This window comes from Danio rerio, chromosome 7 (assembly GCF_052040795.2).
Source record: "Danio rerio strain M-AB ecotype USA chromosome 7, GRCz13ab, whole genome shotgun sequence".
NCBI lineage: Eukaryota > Metazoa > Chordata > Actinopteri > Cypriniformes > Danionidae > Danio > Danio rerio.
In genome coordinates, this window is record NC_141027.1 from 12,952,289 (window position 1) to 12,975,708 (window position 23,420).

At 35.7% G+C, this 23,420-nt stretch overlaps 2 protein-coding genes and 1 long non-coding RNA gene across 4 annotated transcripts in view; 2 read left to right on the forward strand and 1 right to left on the reverse strand.

The window, feature by feature from the left end:
* The window catches only part of LOC148679675 (uncharacterized), a 162,273-nt gene that overhangs the window by 110,067 nt on the left and 28,786 nt on the right, over positions 1-23,420 (forward strand). The gene's annotated exons all lie outside the window — the stretch shown is intronic.
* Positions 928-6,512, forward strand: LOC147843052 (uncharacterized). The gene is made up of 2 exons (XM_087260595.1): positions 928-6,188; positions 6,423-6,512. The coding sequence occupies exon 1, from the start codon at positions 928-930 to the stop codon at positions 5,878-5,880; it is 4,953 nt and encodes a 1,650-aa protein (XP_087116721.1). The 3' UTR covers positions 5,881-6,188; positions 6,423-6,512.
* rplp2b (ribosomal protein, large P2b) lies at positions 8,581-18,011 on the reverse strand. Of its 2 annotated transcripts, none has more exons than XR_015494806.1 (5): positions 17,956-18,011; positions 14,982-15,105; positions 14,673-14,721; positions 10,127-12,414; positions 8,581-8,763 (listed from the first exon to the last, which is right to left on the reverse strand). XR_015494806.1 is itself a non-coding variant. In NM_001100436.2 (5 exon segments), coding segments are annotated over 4 exon segments (345 nt in total). In that variant the 5' UTR covers position 15,105; positions 17,956-18,009; the 3' UTR covers positions 8,581-8,621.

Sequence of the window (23,420 nt, forward strand, 5' to 3'; positions counted from 1 at the left end):
CTTGTCAAAGAAGTAAAGTGGTTATTATCTGAGTCTTCTTCAATTGAATCATTACAAGATGTTATGGTAAGAATGACAAAGGCTTTTGCAGTTGTAGGCACTGGGTATGAAGATCTACGCCATTTGAGTATTCCTGACCATGATACACGCCGCCGAGTAGACCATTGTGAAGCAGTCACAAAGAAAATGGAGGTTTTGGTGAAGCATTATTTCGAAGGGAATAAGGAAATGGAGTCTGGATGGAGTGACATTGAGTTATCTGAAGAGGTCAGTGTGGGCACAAGGATTTCTAGAACATCTACATCGTCTCAAAGTAAGTCAAGATCTTCTAAGTTTTCAAGTTTATCTGCTGCCAAAAAACAAGAAGCTGCTGCTGAGGTTGCTGCTAATGAAGCCACTTTAGAAGTCTTAAAGGAACAGGATCGTCAGTTTAAGGAACTTCAGAAGCTTGAAGCTGAAGATAAGAAGCGTATAGCTGAACAAGAAGCTGATGATTTGAAGCGCCGTGAAGAAGAGGCTAAGGTGAAAGCTCAGCATGAGGTGGAAAATGCAGCTAGACGTAAGTTATTAGAAGATAAACGCCGCGAACTGGAACGTTTGGAGACAGTTAAGAAGTTAAATGCAGCTAAAGCACGTATGCAGATATATGAACAGAGTGAAGTTTCAGAAGATGATGAACTTTTGAGTGACTTGTCTCATGACTGTGAATTTAAAGAAATCCATGTGGATAAAAGACACCACAGACCTGATAATTTGTCAACAAAAAATGTCACTTTACAGCCAACAGTGACAACTCCACAAATAGATAATACTTCTCTTGTCAAGGCTTTGACTGAATCTATGAGAGTCAATCGACTTCCTGTGCCAGAACCAATGGTTTTTAATGGGGATCCACTTAAGTTCAATGATTGGAAAACGTCCTTTTAAATGTTAATAGAGAAGAAATCCATTCCTGCAGTGGAGAAGATTTTCTATCTACGGAGGTATGTAGGAGATTTTGTCAAAAAGGCTCTTGAAGGCCATTTTCTTCTTGGAACAGATTCGGCTTATTGTTCAGCTTGGAAGATTTTGGAAGAAAGATATGGAAATCCATTTCTTATAGCCAAATCATTTCGAGAGAAGCTTTATGCTTGGCCAAAGATTGGTCCCAAGGAAAGTTTGGAACTACAAGAGTTTGTAGATTTCCTTCGTAGTTGTGAGGCTGCCATTCCTCAAATTAAAGAACTTGAAGTGTTAAATGATTGTAATGAGAACCAAAAAATTCTTGCCAAGCTGCCTGATTGGTTAACTTCAAGATGGAATAGAGAGGTGATGGAAACTGAAGAAAATACTAAAACATTTCCAAGTTTCAGCCAATTTGTTAAGTTCCTTACAAAGGAAGCCAAGATTGTGTGCAATCCTATAACATCACTTTATGCTCTGAAATCAAGCGATAAAGAAGGAACAAGGACGTTGAAGACTCGAAGCTCTGTGGGAAAGGTGTTGGCGACTAATTCTGGTGGAGACAACCTCGTCTTGGTGAGTTGTGTTTTTTGTCAAAAAAATGATCATAGTCTTCATAAATGTCATAAGTTCATGGAGAAGACAGTTGTTGAACGACACAAGTTTGTCTATAAGAAGATGTTATGCTTTGGATGTTTGAAGCCTGGACATCAATCAAGGATTTGTCAAAACAGAAGTGTCTGTGACATTTGTGCAAAAAACCATCCTACCTGTCTTCATGAAGATCGTTCAAGGAGTGTTGGAAATCATGGGGTGACTGAAAGCTTTAAGAAGAGTACAGATCCTTATCAGCATAGACACACAAGAGTTCTAAATGAGGCAACTTCGAACCAGGTAATGCAAGAAATTAATAATACCTGCACTTCTTCTATTATACCTGTATGGGTGTCTACAACATCTGAACCAGAGAAAGAGGTTCTAGTATATGCTCTCCTTGATACACAAAGTGATACAACCTTTATTCTTGAAGAGACTACACATGCACTGAATGTTAAGAAGGAAGCAGTTCAATTGAAACTTGCAACTATGGCTTCAAAGATTACAGTCGTTCCTTGTTTTAAAATGAAGGGTCTTCAAGTTAGAGGATTTTATTCGAAAACTAGGATTCCTCTGCCAACAACCTATTCAAGAGAGTTTGTTCCTGCCAGCAAAGATCACATTCCTACACCACAAACAGCAAGAGTATGGCCTCATCTTGAACATATTGCAGATGTCCTTGCTCCTCGACAAGGTTGTGATGTTGGCTTATTAATTGGATACAACTGTCCACAGGCTCTTCTTCCACGAGAGGTAGTGGCTGGTGAAGGAAATCAACCTTTTGCACAGAGGACCGATTTGGGATGGAGTGTAATTGGTCATGGTAATCCATGTGTTGACTCTGGCGATATTTATGGAACAAGTCATCAGATTATTGTGAGGCAAGTAATGCCAAGTATACCTGCTTCTGTCAATCTCAAAACGAAGGTGCACTATGTCTGTCGAACACAAATCAAAGAAGTGGTTTCTCCAATAGATGTCATCAGGGTGTTTGAATCTGATTTTTGTGAGCAAGAATCTGAGGATTGCTGTATGTCTCAAGAGGATCTTCGATTCCTAGGGAAAATGAAAGCAGGTACATCATTAAATAAGGCTGGACATTATGAGATGCCACTACCATTTAAAGGTGACAGGCCTAACTTGCCAAACAATAAAGTCTGTGCAGTATATCGTCTCAAATGTTTGGCAAGAAGATTTAAGAAGGATATGCAGTATTACAGTGATTATACTGCTTTCATGAATGAAATCATTGCCTGTGGAGATGCTGAGAAGGTTCCACCTGAAGAAGCTGAGAAATGTTCAGCATGGTACATTCCTCATCATGGAGTGTATCATCCAAAAAAGCCTGGAAAAATTAGAGTTGTTTTTGATTGTTCTGCAAGGTTTCAAGGAACTTCTTTAAATGACCATCTTTTGACTGGCCCAGAGCTGACAAATACTCTAGTGGGTGTCTTGTGTCGTTTCAGGAAAAATCCAGTTGCCATTATGTGTGACATAGAACGCATGTTTCATCAGTTTCATGTCAAAGCAGAGGACCGAGATTATCTTCGATTCTTATGGTGGGACAACGGCAATTTGGAAGCTCAACCCTCAGTGTATAAAATGAAAGTTCATTTATTTGGTGCAGCTTCTTCCCCAGGTTGTGCAAATTATGGTCTTAAACATCTTGCTGCTGAAGGAAAAGGAATGTTCAATGAAGATGTTATCAGGTTCATCCAAAGGAACTTTTACGTTGATGATGGATTAGTAAGTGTGCCAACTGAAGCTGAAGCAATTGCTCTTGTGACTGAAGCTAAGAAACTCTGTAGCACTGGGAAACTTCGACTTCACAAGTTTATTTCCAACAGTAAGAAAGTTATCGCTTCAATTCCTCAAGAGGATCTTGCTAAAGGAGTAAAGGATTTGGATCTGGATCTGGGTGAGATGTATGTGGAGAGAGCACTTGGTGTTCAATGGTCAATTGCATCTGATGAATTCCAGTTTAGAGTCATTGTAAAGGAACATCCATTTACTCGCAGAGGAGTGTTGTCAACGATAGTATCTGTGTTTGATCCACTTGGATTTATGGCACCATTCATTTTGGTGGGCAAGAAGATCCTACAACAGCTGTGCTACAACAAGGCTAGTTGGGACGATTCATTGCCTGAAGAGTTGCAATCTCAATGGGAACGTTGGCTTTTAGATCTGCCAAATTTAGCTGATGTGAAGATCCCACGATGTTATGTTCCACAGATAAGTAACGAAGCCATTCGTTTTGAACTCCATCATTTCTCTGATGCTAGCATCTCAGGATATGGGGAATGCTCCTATCTTCGAACAGTCAGTGCATCAGGTGAGGTTCATTGCTCTTTCGTCATGGGAAAGTCACGAGTTGCACCAACAAAAATAACTACTATTCCAAGACTAGAACTTTCAGCTGCAGTGGTCGCTGTACGGGTCAGTGATATGCTGAAGAAAGAATTGGACATTAAGGATTTACAGGAATGTTTCTGGATTGATTCTAAGGTAGTTCTGGGATACATCAACAATGATGCTAGGAGATTTCAAGTTTTTGTAGCTAATCGTGTTCAACGTATCAAGTTGAGTACTGAATCGAATCAATGGAAATATGTAGGCACTGAAGACAATCCTGCAGATTCTGCTTCTAGAGGTTTGATGGTTGAACAACTAGTGGCGTCGAGTTGGCTCAAGGGACCAAAATTCTTGTGGCAGAAAGATCTTCCCAGTGAAGAAGTTAAGGTGGGAGATGTGATCACAAGTAATGATCCAGAGCTTCGAAAGGTTCAAGTTTTCAATATCCAAGCAAATAAAGAAAAATCATTGTTAGAACGTCTTCTCCAATTCTCGGACTGGGCAAGGATGGTGAAGGCCATTGCCAGACTTAAACGGTATGTAAGAGAAGCTAAAGGTTTTGAATCCAAAGCTTTTGAACCTACTACTTTGGAGCAAAGGAAAGATGCTGAGCTCTTTATCATTCGGTTAGTTCAAGAAGCAACCTTTTCCCATGAAATGACGAGTCTCAAGAAACAACTAGCATTTACATCTGATGCTCAAACCAAAAGCCAATTGTACAAGTTAAGTCCTTTCCTGGATAATCAAGGCATACTGCGAGTTGGAGGTCGCTTGGCAAATGCAACTCTTCATTTAGACGTAAAATATCCTGCCATTCTTCCAAGGAAAAATCATTTCTCAGCATTACTAATCAAACATTATCACGAACGAGTACAACATCAAGGGCGAGGAATGACCGTGAATGAACTTCGGTCCAATGGTATATGGATTCTTGGATGCAGTAGTGCTGTTTCTTCTCACATATACAAATGCCTGAAATGTAGGAAATTTAGAAGGTGTGTAGAAGAACAGAAAATGGCTGATCTTCCTGAAGATCGTGTGCAGCCAACTCCACCTTTTCTATTGTGTGGAATGGATTGTTTTGGACCTTTTTATGTTACCGATGGTAGAAGGCAACTCAAACGCTATGGGTTATTGTTGACTTGTATGTGTTCCAGAGCCATACACATTGAAATGCTTGATGCTCTGTCTACTGATGCATTTATTAATGCTCTCCGCTCCTTTATAGCCATTCGTGGAACAGTTCGCCAAATTCGATGTGATCAGGGTACGAACTTTGTGGGGGCAAGCAGAGAATTTATGAGCACATTGAAAACAATGGATCAAGAGCAGATAAAGAAACTTGGCTGCGAGTTGATCATGAACATTCCATCAGCAAGTCATATGGGAGGTGTCTGGGAAAGACAGATCCGTACCGTAAGAAATGTTTTGACTTCTGTTCTTGACCAATGTCCTGGGGCACTTGACAGTACTTCCCTGCGAACTCTGTTGTATGAGGTTATGGCTATTGTGAATAGCAGGCCTTTGACTGTTGAGCATTTGAATGACCCTCTAGGTCCAGAACCTCTTACCCCAAATCACATCTTGACAATGAAGTCTATGATTGTGGAACCACCACCTGGAGAGTTTGTCAAAGAAGATCTTTATCTCCGTAAACGATGGCGCAAAGTGCAGTATTTAGTCAACAACTTCTGGTCGCGCTGGAGAAAAGAGTATCTTCTAAATCTTCAGCAAAGACAGAAATGGAATAAGAATCGCAGGAATGTTAAAGTGAATGACATAGTAATCCTTAAAGATGATGTTTCACCACGTAACAAGTGGAAATTGGCAAAGGTGGTAGACGTGTACCAAGGAAAGGATGGCAAAGTGAGACAAGTCAAGTTGTTAATGAGTGACTCTTCGCTTGATGGAAAGGGTAAGCGATTGTCTAAACCAAGTTACCTTGAGCGTCCAATACAGAAGGTAGTCATTCTTCTTGAAGCTGATTGAAGACTGCTTGATTTCACACTATCACTCCATGGGTTGCATTAATTTTCATAATTGTGTTTAAGTGTGATTTATAAAAAAGGAAAAAATCACAAGTGATTTGGTGGGAGTGTAGCAGATGTCATGTGTGTTTAAGATCTTATGCCAGTTCACCTAGGAACTAATTAAGGCGGAGCTAATTTCAGGGGGAACTATAAAAATGATGCACCACTGTGAGTAGAGAGACCAATGCATTCACTTCCAAGCATTCAACAAGCTAAGGAATGCTTATGCTTTTCTTGAGTTTCTCCCTTCCGTAACCAGCCAATGAGGTATGTTTGTTTTGTATGATTTGTTGGGTTTGTTTGATTTGAAGTGTGGTGTTGTTGTTGCTGTTTGTTTGGTGTGTGCATTTAACTGTTTGTTTATGAGCGGTGCTATTTATAAAGTTAAATTGTATTAGTTAAGATTATGTGATCCAGTGTTATGTGTGACCTTAATGTGGTGATTTGGATTAATTTGATATGGAAATGCACTGTTGTAATTCATTGTTGTATGTTTTTTAGTTCTTACGTCTGGTACACCCCTGATGTCTTGTGGTTTGCTCTATGTTGAGAACTGAAGACTTGCTATGAAAATAAACCAGTCAGTAGAAACCAAAGACTCTTGCTCGTTTGTTGCTGGAGGGAGCTATATGTATATTTCTATTGCATCCAATTGAATGATAAGGTTGGCAAGCGTAGGCGGCGTTCTGGTGCAGGCATCTGGAATTCCCACTGTTTTTAATATCTGGGAGTACAACCAACAGAAAAAGTTGATAAAAAAGTATAAAAGCAAAAAAAAAAAAGTATAAAAGCAAAACTAGAAGTATTCACAATCTAGTCAACAAGTCATTCAGCTAGTTTCGTCTTGAATACACATATTGTTCATCCTAGAAGCATCAGTTTTATAAATGTTTCCCAATGGGATTCAGAAGCTGATAAATTGTTTGATTCGGATGCACTACAAGCAGAATTTGACAATTTTCTCCGTAGTTTCTAATATAAAATCTTCAGTATAGCTGTCTTCTTGTATCCACTTGGAACCCAGTTAAAAAAAGTGAAGTCTGACTCTAGTCTAGAGCTTCTGACTTCACTAAAATGGACGTTCAACACAGGAAACATCACAATTACTAATGTGTTCATGGTAGGCCTACATCATTACAACCGGGAAACTCTGTTATGTCTAAACCAGGGGTGTCAAACTCAATTCCTGGAGGTCCAAAGCCCTGCACAGCTTAGTTGCAACCCTGCTCCAACACACTTACCTGTAGGTTTCATACAAGCCTGAAGGACTCAATTAGTTTGATCAGGTGTGTTTAATTAGGGTTGGAACTAAACTGTGCAGGGCTGCGGCCCTTTTGGAACTAAGTTTGACACCTGTGGTGTAAACGAACAATACTTTTATTAAAGCTTTAGAAGTCTTGGCTGACTGACAGAGGATGCTGAAATTAAAGGAATAGCTCACCAAAAATGAATATTTGCTGTTTAATTCACTAATCCTCAGTCCAAGTTTTTGTTTTTCAGTAAATCATTAGAGATTCAGTCTTCCGTCTGGATGAAAAAAAAGTTTTCCTGGTTTACAAAATCAATACCTATCCTTGCTGGAAAACCTTATAAGCTTAAACAAGCATTACTTGTTGGTTGGTCGACCAGCGTAATTTTAGAGGGGGTTTGGCTCAGCGTGGTCTCTAGTTTAGCTGAAGATGACCAGCTAAAACTAATTTGACCAGCCTGGTTTAAACTGGACATAGCTGGTCACTTCCCAGCTAGGTTGGAAATGACCAAAACCCCACTAAAACCAGGCTGTTCGACCAGCTTAGCTTTTTTTTTTTTTTTTTTTGAGATTTTCTCGACAAGAACACCACCACAATTCCATTGTTACATTGAAAGCAGAAACCTTTTATTTCTTGTCAGTCTTACACTGTTACTAGAGACCTTCAGCTTCAAATAGAAAAAAAACTTTTTTTTTTTTTTTACTAAATGCTTATGGTCACATCTGACTCGATGATGATATGCTAAGCTAGTAGTGACCAAGCATGAACAAGAATGACAAGAATATTTTTAAGAATGGTTTAAGTCAATAGTAGTGGTTGGTGAATGGCAATTTCTTTAATCCACAGCCTCTGCGATTATTTAAAGCAAATGTTGGGCCTTCAAAATATGCAGTGCAGCGATTAAAAAATGACTAACCCTGCTAATGTGGTATCAAAGTAGCTGAATTTTTACCCGTGTGATGTTTATAAAAATGATCCTTTAAAACCCAGATGTCAAAGTTAGTTCCTGGAGGGCCGCAGCTCTGCAGTTCAGTTCCAACCATAAATAAACACGCCGGATCTCCTTGATGCTTGTTTAAAACCTACAGGTAAGTGTGTTGGAGCAGAGTTGCAATTAAACTGTGACTTGGACATGCCTGCTCTAAAATTATTGATGATCATGAACAGAATGCCAATATAAAAAAAAAAAAAGAAGAAGAAGAAAAAAAAAAGTGAGGCAACATTAAAGTTCAGCGTTTTTAAAAACTTCAAAAATCACTAAGACAAGTTTAATAAAGCTCCTTCACACATTTTAGACAATAACAGTAATATGTGACTCTGGTGTGTGAGATCTTAAAGTACAAATTTCCATCACTAATATGACATGACCTTCATTTGAACATCTCTGAAATGACCCAAGGAGGCGAAAATCATTTTGTAATAAACTTTATTTTGGTCCCGAGGAGAGAGTTTAGTCAAAGAGTCCGAATCCCATGTCATCATCGGATTCCTCAGACTCCTCTTTCTTCTCTTCTTTCTTCTCCTCCGCTGTTGAAAAAAAAGGGGACAACTTGCATGATTACAGGACCAACAATACAACATTCACTTTAACCCTTAAAGACCTAGAGGTATTTTGTGGGCACCTAATAGGCCTATATTATTATTTTTTTAAAAGCAGTTTTTATTTTTATTTTAGCAGTCAGCCTCAAGTGTCATATATCATTTTAAACAGGAGAACCTGAAGTTTCAATCTGTATCATTTAAAGGTCCAGTCTAAAATATTTTTTGGTCCAAAAACATATGAACAGACAGAAAATATTCCAGAATTTTCCAGAAACGATTTTTAAAAAAAGTGGCATTTTCTAGTTATTTCAAACAAAACCTTATGAAGTTTGTTTTTCTTTCTTTAGAAATACATGCTATGATGTTTTATACTTCCAAAATAAATTTTGTCTACATCCACAATTCCCTGAGCAAGTTATAGCAATTTATTTTAATGTTATTCCAAGGCGTTTTTCTATGGGGGAAAAAAATGCATTTATTTACTGACAATGTATTTGCCCAAAAGTTCTGGGAATGAACTAAACAGAAAAAAATATGTTACAAAATAATAGAACAGTGAAGCAAATTTGACTTTTTCCAAATAATATATTTTCAGTTACTATAAACAACACCACTTACAATGAACAAATAAAAAAAAATAAGAAAATAATAAATAATGTGTCAAAGTCCAAATATACATGGTGCAAAACCTCAGTAAAAAATAGATATAAATATTTACTATACCATAAACAGTTACATAACTAAATTAGATTCAATATGGAACATCCTTAGGTTTTATGTGCCAGCATGGATATGGTTGTCTGTGGATATGGATTTGGAGATGGTTGTCTGCAATGCAGACAAACAGCTGCACCTTCATTTGCGTCTTTTGAAAACAGCAAGAGCAGCAGTTCGTCTTTGCTGTGTCACTGTTTTGTCATGTTTCTGTGCTGCTGTGCATGCAAAAGTACTTAGTATGAGAATTATTTCATGCAAAACATTTTTTTTGCGTTTTATTTAGCCGCGCATAAATGTATGCCTATCTCTCATCCGTGTTGTTCAAAAAGCTTGTTGGTCAGCAAACAAAAGCGAAACCTATGCTTATTGGTTGTGATATAGCGAGTTTGAACCAATCTGGGCATGGAGGAGGGACAATGCATCAATATATCATGTCTGGTTTGTCCAGAGACACAGTGACGAGCGTTTCTTTGTCAAATCAGCGTTGTCAAATTTTGATGACGTAACCGCACTGATTTCGGAGCCTCTGAAAGTCCGCGAATGTTATGTGATACAGCACTGGAAAGCTGAGATTCTCTTCTTTATGCCAATCTTTGAATTGTATGAATCGGATCAGCGGATCAAAAGTTATTAAACATTTAAGAGCAATACTTATTTTTAGCCGCGGGCGGCTGTCTCGGTCTTTAAGGGTTAAACCAACAAATGCTCAGAATTATTGGAGCAAACCATGGCAGCACACGACACAAAATACACTTTTCAAAAGAATCAGCACAATCAGATGAAAATATCTGGATGGATTGATCTGAGTTTACTGCATGTGCTTGTGTTTGTGTTTGCGGTGTACCATCAATGAAAGAATGAAGCAATTGGCTGGCAGCAAGACAACAGTATAACGAGATCTAATTAATATTCAATTATCAGCAATGTTAAAAATACGACAAAATTCACAGTAAATAAATTCATTGTTAAATAAGCATCAACTTTCCACGTTCATTGTAGGCTATCTGTAAAGGCTTTACACTTTCATGTATATTAGTGCACAGAATTTAGCACTTAGTTTAAAGGTGCAGTATGCAAGTTTGACACCCAGTGGTTGAACTAGGTATTGTATTCCTCAATCAAAACACGCAAGCGCAGGTTGCCAGATTGAGGACAAACAGGAGCGAGTCTGACTATCAAGCTGAAAGGCTGATTTAAGTCGTGTTGTAAATAAAAGCAACGACATGCGATACAAGTAATATCTAAAATATTAAAAATGGCTTCTATGTCTTGCAGCTGAACAACAGAAACTTGACAATGATCACCTCAGGTACACCTAATGTGCTTTATTCAGTGTTTATTGCTAATAATGTGAGTTTAAATGCCATTTTACATGGTATTTATTGCCATACTACTGAAAGCAGCAGCAGATAGTTCACCTCAGATCTTGAAAATAAAATAAACATGTTTAAAATTGAACTTTAGAGCTGCGACTCATATCAGTGATTCAGCATCTACATTTAATAATGTTAAAGAGGTTTAATATGTATCAATTATAAACCTTCTCACTTGTAGAGAGTGCACTATTCTGTGCTTCTGAATGGCTGTATTTACATTGCTGTCACGTTTCGTCGGGTGCAAACAGCCCAATTGCTAAATCACTTCAAATCTTATCATGTAGCGTGTTGTTAGGACACGGGGTTACAATGTAACCTGCTCACCTAATGTTTACATTCGGTATATTTAAACTATTTGCTAATTAATAACCTCAAGTGAAACTCTGAATCTGCATCTCATTTCGGAGGCTGCTACTGTCCACTGGCAGTCGCATTTCTTTAAGAGCCTTTCTGACAGAGTGAATGAAATGTACAGTTATCCATCAAGGTATCCCTGGGTGCTGTAATATAATTGTCTAATCTGGCATTGGGTGGGTAAAAAAAACAAAACAAAGACAGACGTTCCGGCATGCAGAATATCTGATTTCAGCAGTGTTTTTCAGATAAACAAGAATGTTCACTTGGCATGTTTCTTAAATATCTGCAAACATACCACAGCATTTTTATGCTTTAGAAGAGTCAAAAACTTAAAGCACATTTAGAGACATTTAAGCTTCTTAATCCTGTGGTATAAGGCATAACTGGCTATTTACACAACATTCGCATCAAAAAGCATTATGACATTTAAGTGTCTGCATCAAACCACCCACATATTAGCTCTCAAAGAGCATGACTCAAGTAGATATTATTCCTTCCAAAAATAATTAAAATCTCTCAAAGGGAATATTACACATCCATTATCACCCACTCTTAAACTGTTTAAAAGCTGAGATGGTGCCTTTATAAAATACATTTTTACTTATCTAAAATTTATCTTTATTAGTATCTTCAAAGTATATATTAGAACCAAAAGCACACGTCACTAAAAAGTACAAAAATGTTCTTGTGGTAATTTTTGTACATTATTTCAGCGGGGATTTATGTTGATATATGTTTTTTTTTTCTCAAATAAAATAACATTACTATTTTTAAAATAGTTATTTTCCTTGTTTAAAATTAAATTTATAATTAACTTTATTTTCTTGTAGTTATTTTCTTAATTTGTTATCACAACTATTTAGTATGTTTAAGAGGCTTTAAATAAACATTAGTATACTTTGTGATAATGCTTGGGTCTTTCTTTGGTGCTGTTACAACCACCAAACAAACTTGGGGAGTTATTTTATGAAATAATAGTAAAACGCAATTTTGTTAAGAGAAAATAAATGAATAAATAAAACCCCAATAAGAATTCTCTATATTGCGCAGCTCTAAATTGAGTAAAAACTGTATTGATTTTTGGGTGTAGTATCCCTTTAATTCCAAGTGTAAACAGGCTCAGGGCGAGTCTAAATGAAAAAAAGAGACACTGACCGGCAGGGGCGGCAGCAGATCCTCCAGAGGATGGTGCAGCGGCACTGGAAACTGCTACAGCTCCACCGGACGGCACACTGGCCAGCTTACTGAAACCTGTCAAACAGAGAAACACATATCATCAGAAATGCTCAAAAAGATGAAAACAGGACACTCATATGCTGACAAAACAGAAATGTCATGTAGCCTCTGATGATTTTCCTCCAGAATTTAAAGTACCGGCAGGAACAGCTTGACTGAGGTTAAAGTGACCTGCAGGGTTTCTACAAACTCTCTGAACAACGGATTTCCTTTTAGAGTTATAAAATGTTTTCCAAGAAGCCTTTTGCAGTAAATCAAAGTGCAATTTCTGTTAAACTTTTCTGAAAGATGGAAATTACAAATGCTGCTAACAAACATCCTTAACTATTTATAAAATTACTTTCAAAACTACCTAGCACAGTAAATTATAGTACAATCTTACATGTCCACTACTAACCTAAATGAAAGCAAGAGAAAGACTTCAAGTCCTTGCTTTCAAAAGTCAGTAGCTTTTTTCCCCCAATTCTCCAGGTTGTTTTTGACAATGGTTAAAGTAAAATGTTTGTTATATATGGTTTCCAGATTTCCATATTCTTTAATAAGACACACTGCTTTTTAAAGCATAGAAAATGCAATGAACTATATGAAAAATGTTGCATGTAAATTTATAGTCTATATAATTCGAGCAACACTAACCAGAATGAGTACAACCTGGTATTATTCTATTATTATGATTAACTCCCAAACAAAAGAGAAAAAAAGTCTACATTATAAAAGAACAAAAAACCTTTATTACATTTTTAGTGCAAATCAGTAAACACAAACCCAGATAAATTTACTTTGAAAGCAAAATCACATCTTAAACTTGTTTTCTGTGGTCACAAAAGTTTGATTAATATATATATATATATATATATATATATATATATATTTTTTTTTTTTTTTTAATTTTTTTTTTTCTTTTCTGAGTGCTTCCCACAGGTTTGAAATATACTTGCGGTGGTAGCTGGATTGAAATACACCTTTTACCCACAGCTCATAAATGGTCAACTACATGCAAAAAAAAAAAAATAAATAAATAAAATAAAAAGTGATTTTTAACTATATTTTTTATTTATTATGACACATATACACCTTTTCTTTTAATGGGTTAAAGTTACTTTAAAAAGCTAGCCATGTGCAACCATTTACAGGTAAAGGCTGCTCTCTTTTGCATGACATTTAGTATTGCCAAAGCATTTAAGATATGTATAATGTAATATATTAATATCAATAAAATAATATACAGCAAATAAGAAATAAATAACATAACTGAATAAAAAGACATCATAGCAAAAAATTATATTAATTATTAGAAGAAAAAGTGTAGATTATTGAAATTAGGCAAAGTAGTTGATTAGCCATTTCTAATGATGTACAAATTCTTTCAATCCAGTATATTTTGTTCTCTCCTAGTATATAAATCATTTAATGTTTCTCTCGCGACTGCGAAAAGGTAATACAAAACGCATACAAATAATGGCAACTTTAGAAACCGAAAGTAAAACCCGAATACCGGACATTTTTAGAAGATTCAGAAACTACAACCAAATGCATTTTGGCACAAAAGCTGCGTCTCTGTGGGTCTGCAGAGCATGTGAGATTGTCTATGTGAGTGCTGACGGTTCTCGCATGTACACAGAACAGCAGTAGGAGACATGCAGAGCGAGAGAAGATTTCCACTTGTTAATCGATCACGAATGATTGGCTTTCTTGAGCAGATATAAAAAAATAAACATGAATAAAAAGAAAATAACAGTGTTTATGTGATTTATGAAGGCTGAAAAACAGCATCGGTACGTTTAGGACCGTGTCTGAGTCCACTACATCTTTTAAGAGATGCATCCAGCTGTGAGCTCATAAACTCCAGAAACTGAGCCTGGATGACAGAGGGTTTCAGCGGTGCTTCTGACTGAGCCAAGCCCAGGTTGATGACTTGTTGGTGTCGGCTGGAAGATTTCCCCCGGAACCCCAACAACAGGTTCTACGTCACAATCACGCCCCAAAAGAGCAAGCTTCGGATTGATTAACGTGGCCGAAATGTCCGTTGAAGTTCAGATTTTCGAACGCGTGTCAAACACTCAATTCGCACCACACCATTCGCATGTAACGCGTCGCAGGATGTCTATTCGCGCGTTTGCATTGATTTAACGTGTAAATCACTCGCACTTGATGCGCGTTCTTGCAGCTGGTGTGAACGCAGCATTAAAGCAACAGGTTCATATAATAAAGTCAAAGACCTCATCCATATCTATAAGCATTATGGTAGTAGTTTCAAACAATGACCAACTCACCCTGGGCAATCACCTCCTCCACATTTTTGCCATTGAGCTCAGCCACGACCTGCAACACAGAAAGATTACTGTTAAAGTCTGCGCTGAGACTTATTTCAGTATGTTGATGTACTTCCAACAAAAACAAAATATTCCGTAGAGGCAGAGCTTTCTATTCGCACATCATTCACTTAAAGCAAACTAATGGTAAGCGGGGCATGGTTAATGTTGTGGCTGAATTGTCAAACTGACTTTGCAAGACCTTTAAAGAGAAGCCAAATCGACAATCCCTAGTCATTTACACCTGTCTAATGTTTCCTGAATATTCACCTTGCTCATACGGACGTCATCAGCCTCAATGCCGACGCTTTCCAGGATCTTCTTGATGTCTCCTGTGCTGGGACTGTCTTTGCCTCCAAGGGCAGCGAGCAGGTAAGCAGCTACGTAACGCATCCTGCATCAAATAAAAAAAAAAAATCAATAGATTAGCAAGATTGAACTGAACAATGGTCATTATTATAGGGATAGTTCACTCAAATTAAAAACATCATAATTTAATCATCCTCATTCCAAAGCAGTTTGAGTTTATTTTGTTGAACACTAAGGAAGATATTCTGAAGAATGTTAGGGGGGGGGGATAGTCATTGACTTCCATAAATTGTTTTTGTTTATACTATTAAGGTTAATGGCAGCTTTTTTTCCAACATTCTTCATAATATCTTGCTTTGTGTTAACAAAAAAAAAAAAAATAAATCATATGATTTGAACTACTTGAGTGCAAATAATTGGTGAGGATCCCTTTATAAAGTAAATCCCTTTATAAAGTACGCAGCAACTTAAGTGTCCATTAACAATCTTTTAACATAAAATAGATTAACTATATAAAACTGCTGTATTTAAAGAATATTTATTTTACATCAACTTCTGAGTGTGAAAACAAAACAGCCAAATAATTTAACATAATAATTACTTGTTTATGTTTAAATGCCATGAAAGCACTGGCTATATTCAAGGTAACATTTGAAATAAATATTCAATACTTACTTACAAATCAAAGTTTCTTAATATATATATATATATATATATATATATATATATATATATTTTTTTTTTTTTTTTATTAAACAAAAACATGATCTACAATGGTTTAAAATACACATCATATTAAAAAATATATATTTTCCATACAGTTTAACTACAGTATAAGCGACAGCTGAATTTAAATGAACCCTAATTTTACAGCATTTCATTAGGTGTGCAAAAACTAGAGCCAAAATATTTTACACTTGTGATTAAACTACAATAGACACGACTGTTGAAATTAAGGGTATAGTTCCACAAAAAAATTAGTAATTAAAATGAACTGATTTCTGAATCATCATTTTCATTTTCGCAAACTATACCTTTAAATGAACTCTAATTTTACAGACCATTAACAATTATACATAAAATGAAGTCAACTCAATTTAAACGAATACAAATTTTAGTCAAAGCTTAAATTGAGGAAAAGTTGGTTTTATATTTGCACATTCATTAAGTGACAACTTGCTCCCTATATTGTTTACCATGCTACTTTGAATATTCGGTCAGAAATGACCGGCAATAACATTAGCAATATTTATTTAACTGTGAACAATGTTGTACTTTCATAGTCATTGGCTGCTAATACGATTTCTCTATTTAGAAATTGCAAATAAAACTTGTCTGAAATTACATTAAGGAGAAAGTCAGAGTGTGCAAATATAAAACCAACTTTACCTCAATTAAGCTTACAAACACACACACGCATAAGAAATGTACATTTTCACTTATAAAAAAACGTGACAAAGCCTAACTTGAGCTTGTACTAAAAAAAAAGAAAAAAAAAAACATACAAAAACAAACATACAATCATAAAATTTAATGATAGAATGCATCCTTGATCACTGTCAGCTTCTGCTTCATCAAATGTTTTCACCCCCGAGTCATAGGACTAGTGTATTGCAATTCACGTTAAACTTAATGCAAAAATGACAGAACTGTCAGAATCATGGGAACGATCATAAACTAGCATTCATTTGCAGAATTTATTTATAATATCATGTTTTTAATTAATTGATGTGAATGATAACTTAAACCTGCTATTTCAGTTTTTCCTTTTCTTCTAAATAACAGTTTAGCATACCAAAACTATTAAAGCCGTAAGTCCAATTGGGTTGAGGACAAGAACAATGACAGGGTTTGTACATTTGTAAAGTGTTTTTAATAAAAACAAAAATTTGAGAATCGCACGAATGACATTCCTTTACAGAACAACTCTCAGAAATCAACCATCAGTCCATTTTAGAAAACTTTTGGGATGAAATACTTTGTGCTTTTATTTCAGGAGTACAGATAATAAACATTTGTTGTAGAATGTTCCATAAATGTCAGCAGAATTGAATTATTAAGAAATTACAAATTAAATGCCTTTAAATGTCACTTTAAGCTGAATAGTATCTTGGAAAATCAGTAGTAAAAGCACTGCTTTATGTGCTGTCATCATGGCAAAAACCAAAGAAAACAATTTTTACAATTAAGTATAATATTTATAATGCATTTTGGGAAATGTATGAAAAGGAATTAGGGATAATAAGGCATAATAATTTTATCTTTATCTGTATATAGGTACATAAGGACGTTCATATGATATCTAAGACAAAAAAAATAAAACTGAAATTAAATTATTTTACATTCATTTTCCTTCAGCTTACTCACCAGGGGCTGCCACAGCGAAATGAACCACCGACTTATCTAGAATGCATTACACAGTGGATGCCCTTTCAGCTGCAACCCAGTACTGGGAAACACCCATACACTTTAGCTTGCCCATAAAAAAAGTGTTACCTATCCCTCTAAATTAATTCTAATTTGACGGCCTATTAATAATTACACATGAAATTAACAAAAATATAAGTCATACGAATACAAATATTAGTCAAAGCTTGAATATACAATACACTGAAACACAACCGCGTACACATAAACGAGAGCCTATCCAAACTATTAATAGGAGTTTACAAATTATACGCACAAAAAGGCTTTTAATGTTGGTTGGTGCTCGGAAAAAAAAACTAATATTACAGTAAATTCATCGTTAAGCCACATGGCGGTTTACTACTATCGTTTCCGCTAGCGGACTGTGTGCAAACACGTCAATCTCAGCTCCTGCACTACAGCAGTCTCACTTATGAAGAACTGAGGGTGTTTTTGACATGAAAACGCTCATTATTTACTCGTTTGAGACTTATATGGGTTTGTTAAACGACTGTATTTATTCACTCACTTTGCGGAGAGAAGGAGTCTCGCGTGTTCACTAGCGGGCTCGTGCAGGCGGAAAGGAAGCGGAAAGGCGGAGAAAACGGGGAAAATGACACAGCCGGTGATGTCACACGCGAGGAGCGAACCGAAAGGCTGAAAAGCACGTCAATCACTACGATGAGGGCGGGGTCTGTGCTCTTTCTTACGATTGATATTATATTTTATGAATAAAGTATACATTATTTTTTTAAATATATTACGACCAAATATATATGCAAACAAACACATTCATATTCGGTATATGCATTTACAATGCATTTTATATGCATTTCCAATGCTTTTGAAGTAATGAAACAGCGTGGGTTTAAGTACATTGCAGTAGGCTAATAGTTAGCAAGCAATTGTTTAATTAACGTTTTATATACATTTACCATTTGAAAATACTACTTTCAAAAAAATGATGAAAGCGTTTATAAATATTAGCCTACAATAAGTGCAGAGTTGGTTGCTGACGGTTTTTGGTTAACTGTTGTTTTTGCACAGGACAAACCTTTTTTTTTAATATGTAGAAATGCTTTTTATATGCTGAAATTGCTCTGTTGGGAAGGTCCTAAATGTACAACCATGATTCCAAAGTATTTAGCTGTTTTGTCGTCCTCAAAAAACTAAATGTGCCTTACTGTTTAAGAATAAAACATGCCAGCAGAGGTCATTGTTTATCATGATAAAATGTACTGTGTTGTAGCCTATCTCACTTGCATCATTACTTTTGTCTCACATTGGTGGGCTACTTAATACCATTAGATTTACTTCTAGACTATTAAGTCAGGTACGTAGCTAGCCTGGTGAAAAGGGTTGTTTTATTCTCAAAAAATAGACCTTTTTTCAGTTATTCGCCTCAATTTATATTTAATTATGAGATTTAAATGCTGCAGTTTAGGGACTTTTCAAGCTGTATTTTTAGCTGAATTAGCTTGTCGGATGGCCATCATAACCACACTTTTTGATGTAACAAAAACATTTCCCAAAGATTTAGATTAAAAAACATGACAGAATACTTTTTTTTTTAAATATGAATTTATTACATCTGCATCACATAGAAAAATAGGAATCTGTTAGTTTTAAATTAAAAGAAAACAAAACTGTAGCCTATTGTCATTTATTAGGAAAATAACAAACTGGCCAGCACATTCAACTTCACTCAGACAGAATTTGGGATGCTGATGTAACCCTGACAATTGTATACCTCCCAACCTGGTCCAAGCTGAGATCGAACCGGCAATTCTTTGTATAGGAGTTGGTTGCTCTAACAAGGAAGCTAAAGACCAGGGGCCTGTTTCAGAAAGGAGGTTAACTGAAAACTCAGAGTATTTTAACCCTGAAATGAGAGAAACTCTGGGTTTTCCGTTTCAAAATGGCAGGTTTGTTAAACTCCAGAAATCAGGGTAAGTCAAGCCTGTTTCTGAAAGAGAGTTAACTTTAACTCAGAGTCAGTTACTGTGGTAACTTACTCTGTGAATCTAACCTGGTCAGAAGCAGGTTTTATTCTCTAAACTCAGAGTTTCTGTCGGTCTCCTTCCCTTTTTTTAAAGATGAAGCGGTATTTCTCGCCTTAGCCTTACGTTTCCACCCACCTATTTTAATGCTCATTTTGGATACGTGCATAAAAACGATTGAATGCACATAACTTTTTAAAATATGCATAAAAAACGCGCATAACTGAGTAGCATAAACCTTTATTCGATAGAAAATGTGCGCATAAACTACGATGGAAACACTTTTACTGAACAAATTACAGTATGTACATTAAAAAAAAGATCATGATCATATGATAATGAAAATGTGTGTAAATGAACAAACCAGCAGGCTGGGCACACTGTAACATGTCTTAATATTGTTTTAGTCATTCTAAAATGCCTTAACTGTTTCAGTATTAGTGTATATTAATTACCTCCGAACGTCTGGTGCGTGAGTCTCCGCGTCTCATGGCTTCAGACGCCCCCACGTGTTCATTGTGTTTCAGCATTGTCTTCTGACATCGAGGCGCAAGTACATTAATTAGGCTAAATAAAGAATCAATTGACGCAGCTTCTTCTACCACAGTAAATTCTGTTTTTACTGTTGATATTTGGTGCCAGTTTAATCAGGAAGTGACCATTTTTTTCTCTTTGACTCGTTGGATGGAATTTTATTCGCATCTTTTATGCAATATTCCAGTTTTGCACATAAATTTATGTAATATATTTGGATGGAAACATAGCTATTGCCTACATTTTAGTCACACACAGAAGAACTGTGCTAGAATGGCTTATGCTTTTTTAATAAATAATTAAATTGAATTCACCTTCGACATGCACTGTAACTAGATTAATGGGATTATTATTCTTTCTAAAAATTATTTTTAGTACTGCTTACCTTCTAAATGTTATATTAACCTCTATCACTTGATCAATAAAAAAGGCAGACACACAAGTGCACTGTTAAATCATTTAAAACTAATAAATGTATAAAAAAAAGTTTAGAAAAAAATATATAAACGTCACAAATTACATTACTTATTTTATTATACTTAAATATTTAAATACTTAAAAAGTTAAATTAGGCATTATCTTGAGCAGCTGTTTTCCCACGCTAACTGGTTGATGGCTGCTTCTTTTCAAATATATACACTCATATTTGCTATAACTTTGCATGAGAACATCAAGTTTAGCTGGAGAAAGAAATGGTGATCTCTTTTATAAGATATTGCCATAGTCACTCGTAATGTCTGCGCTCCACTGATAATGCCTTTTTATAGTCACGGTGCGCGCGCTTAACTCTGAGTTGGTCTACTCGAAGTTGATTGACCCAACTCAGATCAGCTGTTCTGAAACCGAAAACTCAGAGTTTTTAATCTCTCGGTAAATCAACTCAGAGTTCAAGTTTAAACTCAGAGTTGTTTGAACCTCCTTACTGAAACAGGCCCCTGGGGCTCTAGCTTCTGTTGCTAGAGTACCTTTAGAGATCAGAGGAGTGAGGTTTACCTGCACAGCACTTCACTAGCTGGCCTCTGCCATGCTGAATTTGGTTCAGTGTTACTTTAGAACAGGAAGTCAGGCTGTGCCAAATTCGGCATCCCAAATTCTGTTCCAGCTGCCAACACAGGATTCTGCTTGGTCTTAAAGCCTTTTTGGATGGGTTATTTTTACAATTTATTATGGAATAGCAGTCAAAATAGGACAAATTAGTGCATGTATGGGACAAATTATGTACCTTTGTCAGTGAGGGGTGGGTCTTTTAAACCACCCAACGAATATCATCCCTCCCAGACCGTCCAGGCTATGGGCGTGCGAGTCTATGAAATGTGCCTATAAATGCATTTTGTTTTAACACCAATTATGAAATTAATATATAGCCTACTTGAATGTTCTTGCTACTGTAAAATCAAACCCACCTAGACAACACTGTAAGTAATAAATATAGAAATCTCCAATAGTATCTGGATGCTGCTTTTATGATGCAAGCTGAGATTGCAAATCTCAGCGATGCAATGTTAGACATAATGCACTCAATGGAGCTAGTGGTGGGGTAGGGATGGGGTTAGGTGAAAGTGCTAACCACAGGGCCACCGTGCCGCCACATTTTCAATAATAGTGAATTCTAATGAAACATAACAGCAATGTGCAATTAATAAATGATAATATAATTTAAAAATGAAAATACATTCTTCATAGTGTAACATGTTTGTAAAAAGTCCATTCAAACTTGATTATTTCCCAGCTTATTATGCGTTGATAAGATTGTGAATGTTCCTTTTGAAATCCTTATTAATTTATATTCATTCATTCCATTGTGTTATAAAGGCTACAGGCTCTTTATGTATGTTGTGCAAATGATTGCGCTATTAAATCACCTCATTTATATAAAAAACCCAATAAAACAATAATGATTAATTCAGAAAGGTAGTCTTAATGTATATTTTACAGAAAATATATATGATGCTGTCAATACATACACAGCAAGGTAAATAGTGCTGTATATGTAAATAGAGTATGTTTGCTATAAAGGATTTACAGTAAGTTACTGGCGAACTGAACTGTAATATGAACTGAATGTTAAAGTAGGACAGTTATGCAGTATATCACTGTAATTTAAAGTTGCATTGTGAAAATGACTATTTTACAGTAAAGAAATACAATGCTGCAAATCTACAGTGTACACAGCAAGATAAATGTAAATACAGTATTTTTGTTGTAATTCATTTTCAGTAAGTTACTGGCAAACTGAGCAGTAATATGAACAAAATTTTGCTGTTGGACAGTTATGCAGTATATTATTGTATTTTTATGTTTTATTTTGAAAATTTCTGTTTATTTTACAGTAAAGATATACAACACTTTTAACATATACACAGCAAGGTAACTGGTGCTGTAAATGTAAATATGGTATTTTGTTGTAATTGATTTACAGTAAGTTACTAGCATCTGAACTGTAATATGAGCTGAATCTTACAATAGGACAGTCATGCGGTATGCTACTGTAATTTAAAGTTTCATTGTGGAAATGACAGAACAATTTACAGTAAGAATATATACAATACTGTAAGTATATACTGCACACAATGAAATAAATGGTGCTGTAATTGTAAATATAGTATTTTTGCTGAAATGGATTTACAGTAAGTTACTGGCAAACTGAACTGTAATATGAACTTAATCTAACTGTAGGACAGTAATGCAGTATATTACTGTAATTTAATGTATTACGAAAATGACTGTATATTTTACAGTAAAGATATACAACCATGTAAATACATACACAGCAGTGTAAATTGTGCTGTATATGTAAAGTGGTTGTGCTGTAATTGATATACAGTAAGTTACTGGCAAACTGAGCTCTAATATGAACTAAATCTTACTTTAGGACAGTTATGCAGTATATTACTGTATTTAAAAGTTGTAAAAATGACTGTATATTTTACAGTAAATACATACAATACTGTAAATTCATATACAGCAAGATAAATGTAAATACAGTATTTTTGCTGTAATGGATTTACAGTAAGTTTCTGGTAAACTGAGCTGTAATATGAACTGAATATTACTGTAGGACAGATGTTACTGTAATTTAATGTTGCATTGTGAAAATGGCTGTATATATTACAGTAAAGATATACAAGAAAGTAAATACACTGCAAGGTAACTGGTGCTGTAAATGTACAGTATTCATGCTGTAATTGATTTACAGTAAGTTACTGGTAAACTGCTGCCAGTAAGTTACTATAGATTCTACAGTAAATTGTAAACAGCGTTCCTGTTACTGGCTGGCATTTTCTCCAAACACCTTTTAAGACCCCAATGCTTATTGAGTCAGACTGTAAGGCAAATAAGAAACGAGAGTGTTTTAATATCTGTGGTTCTGTTTGGGGAAATGTGTGGAAAGTCTCTGGGACTCTTCCCTCATCATCTCTTCATCTTTTACTCTCAGGTCGTTTCTTTCTCAGTCCTCTTT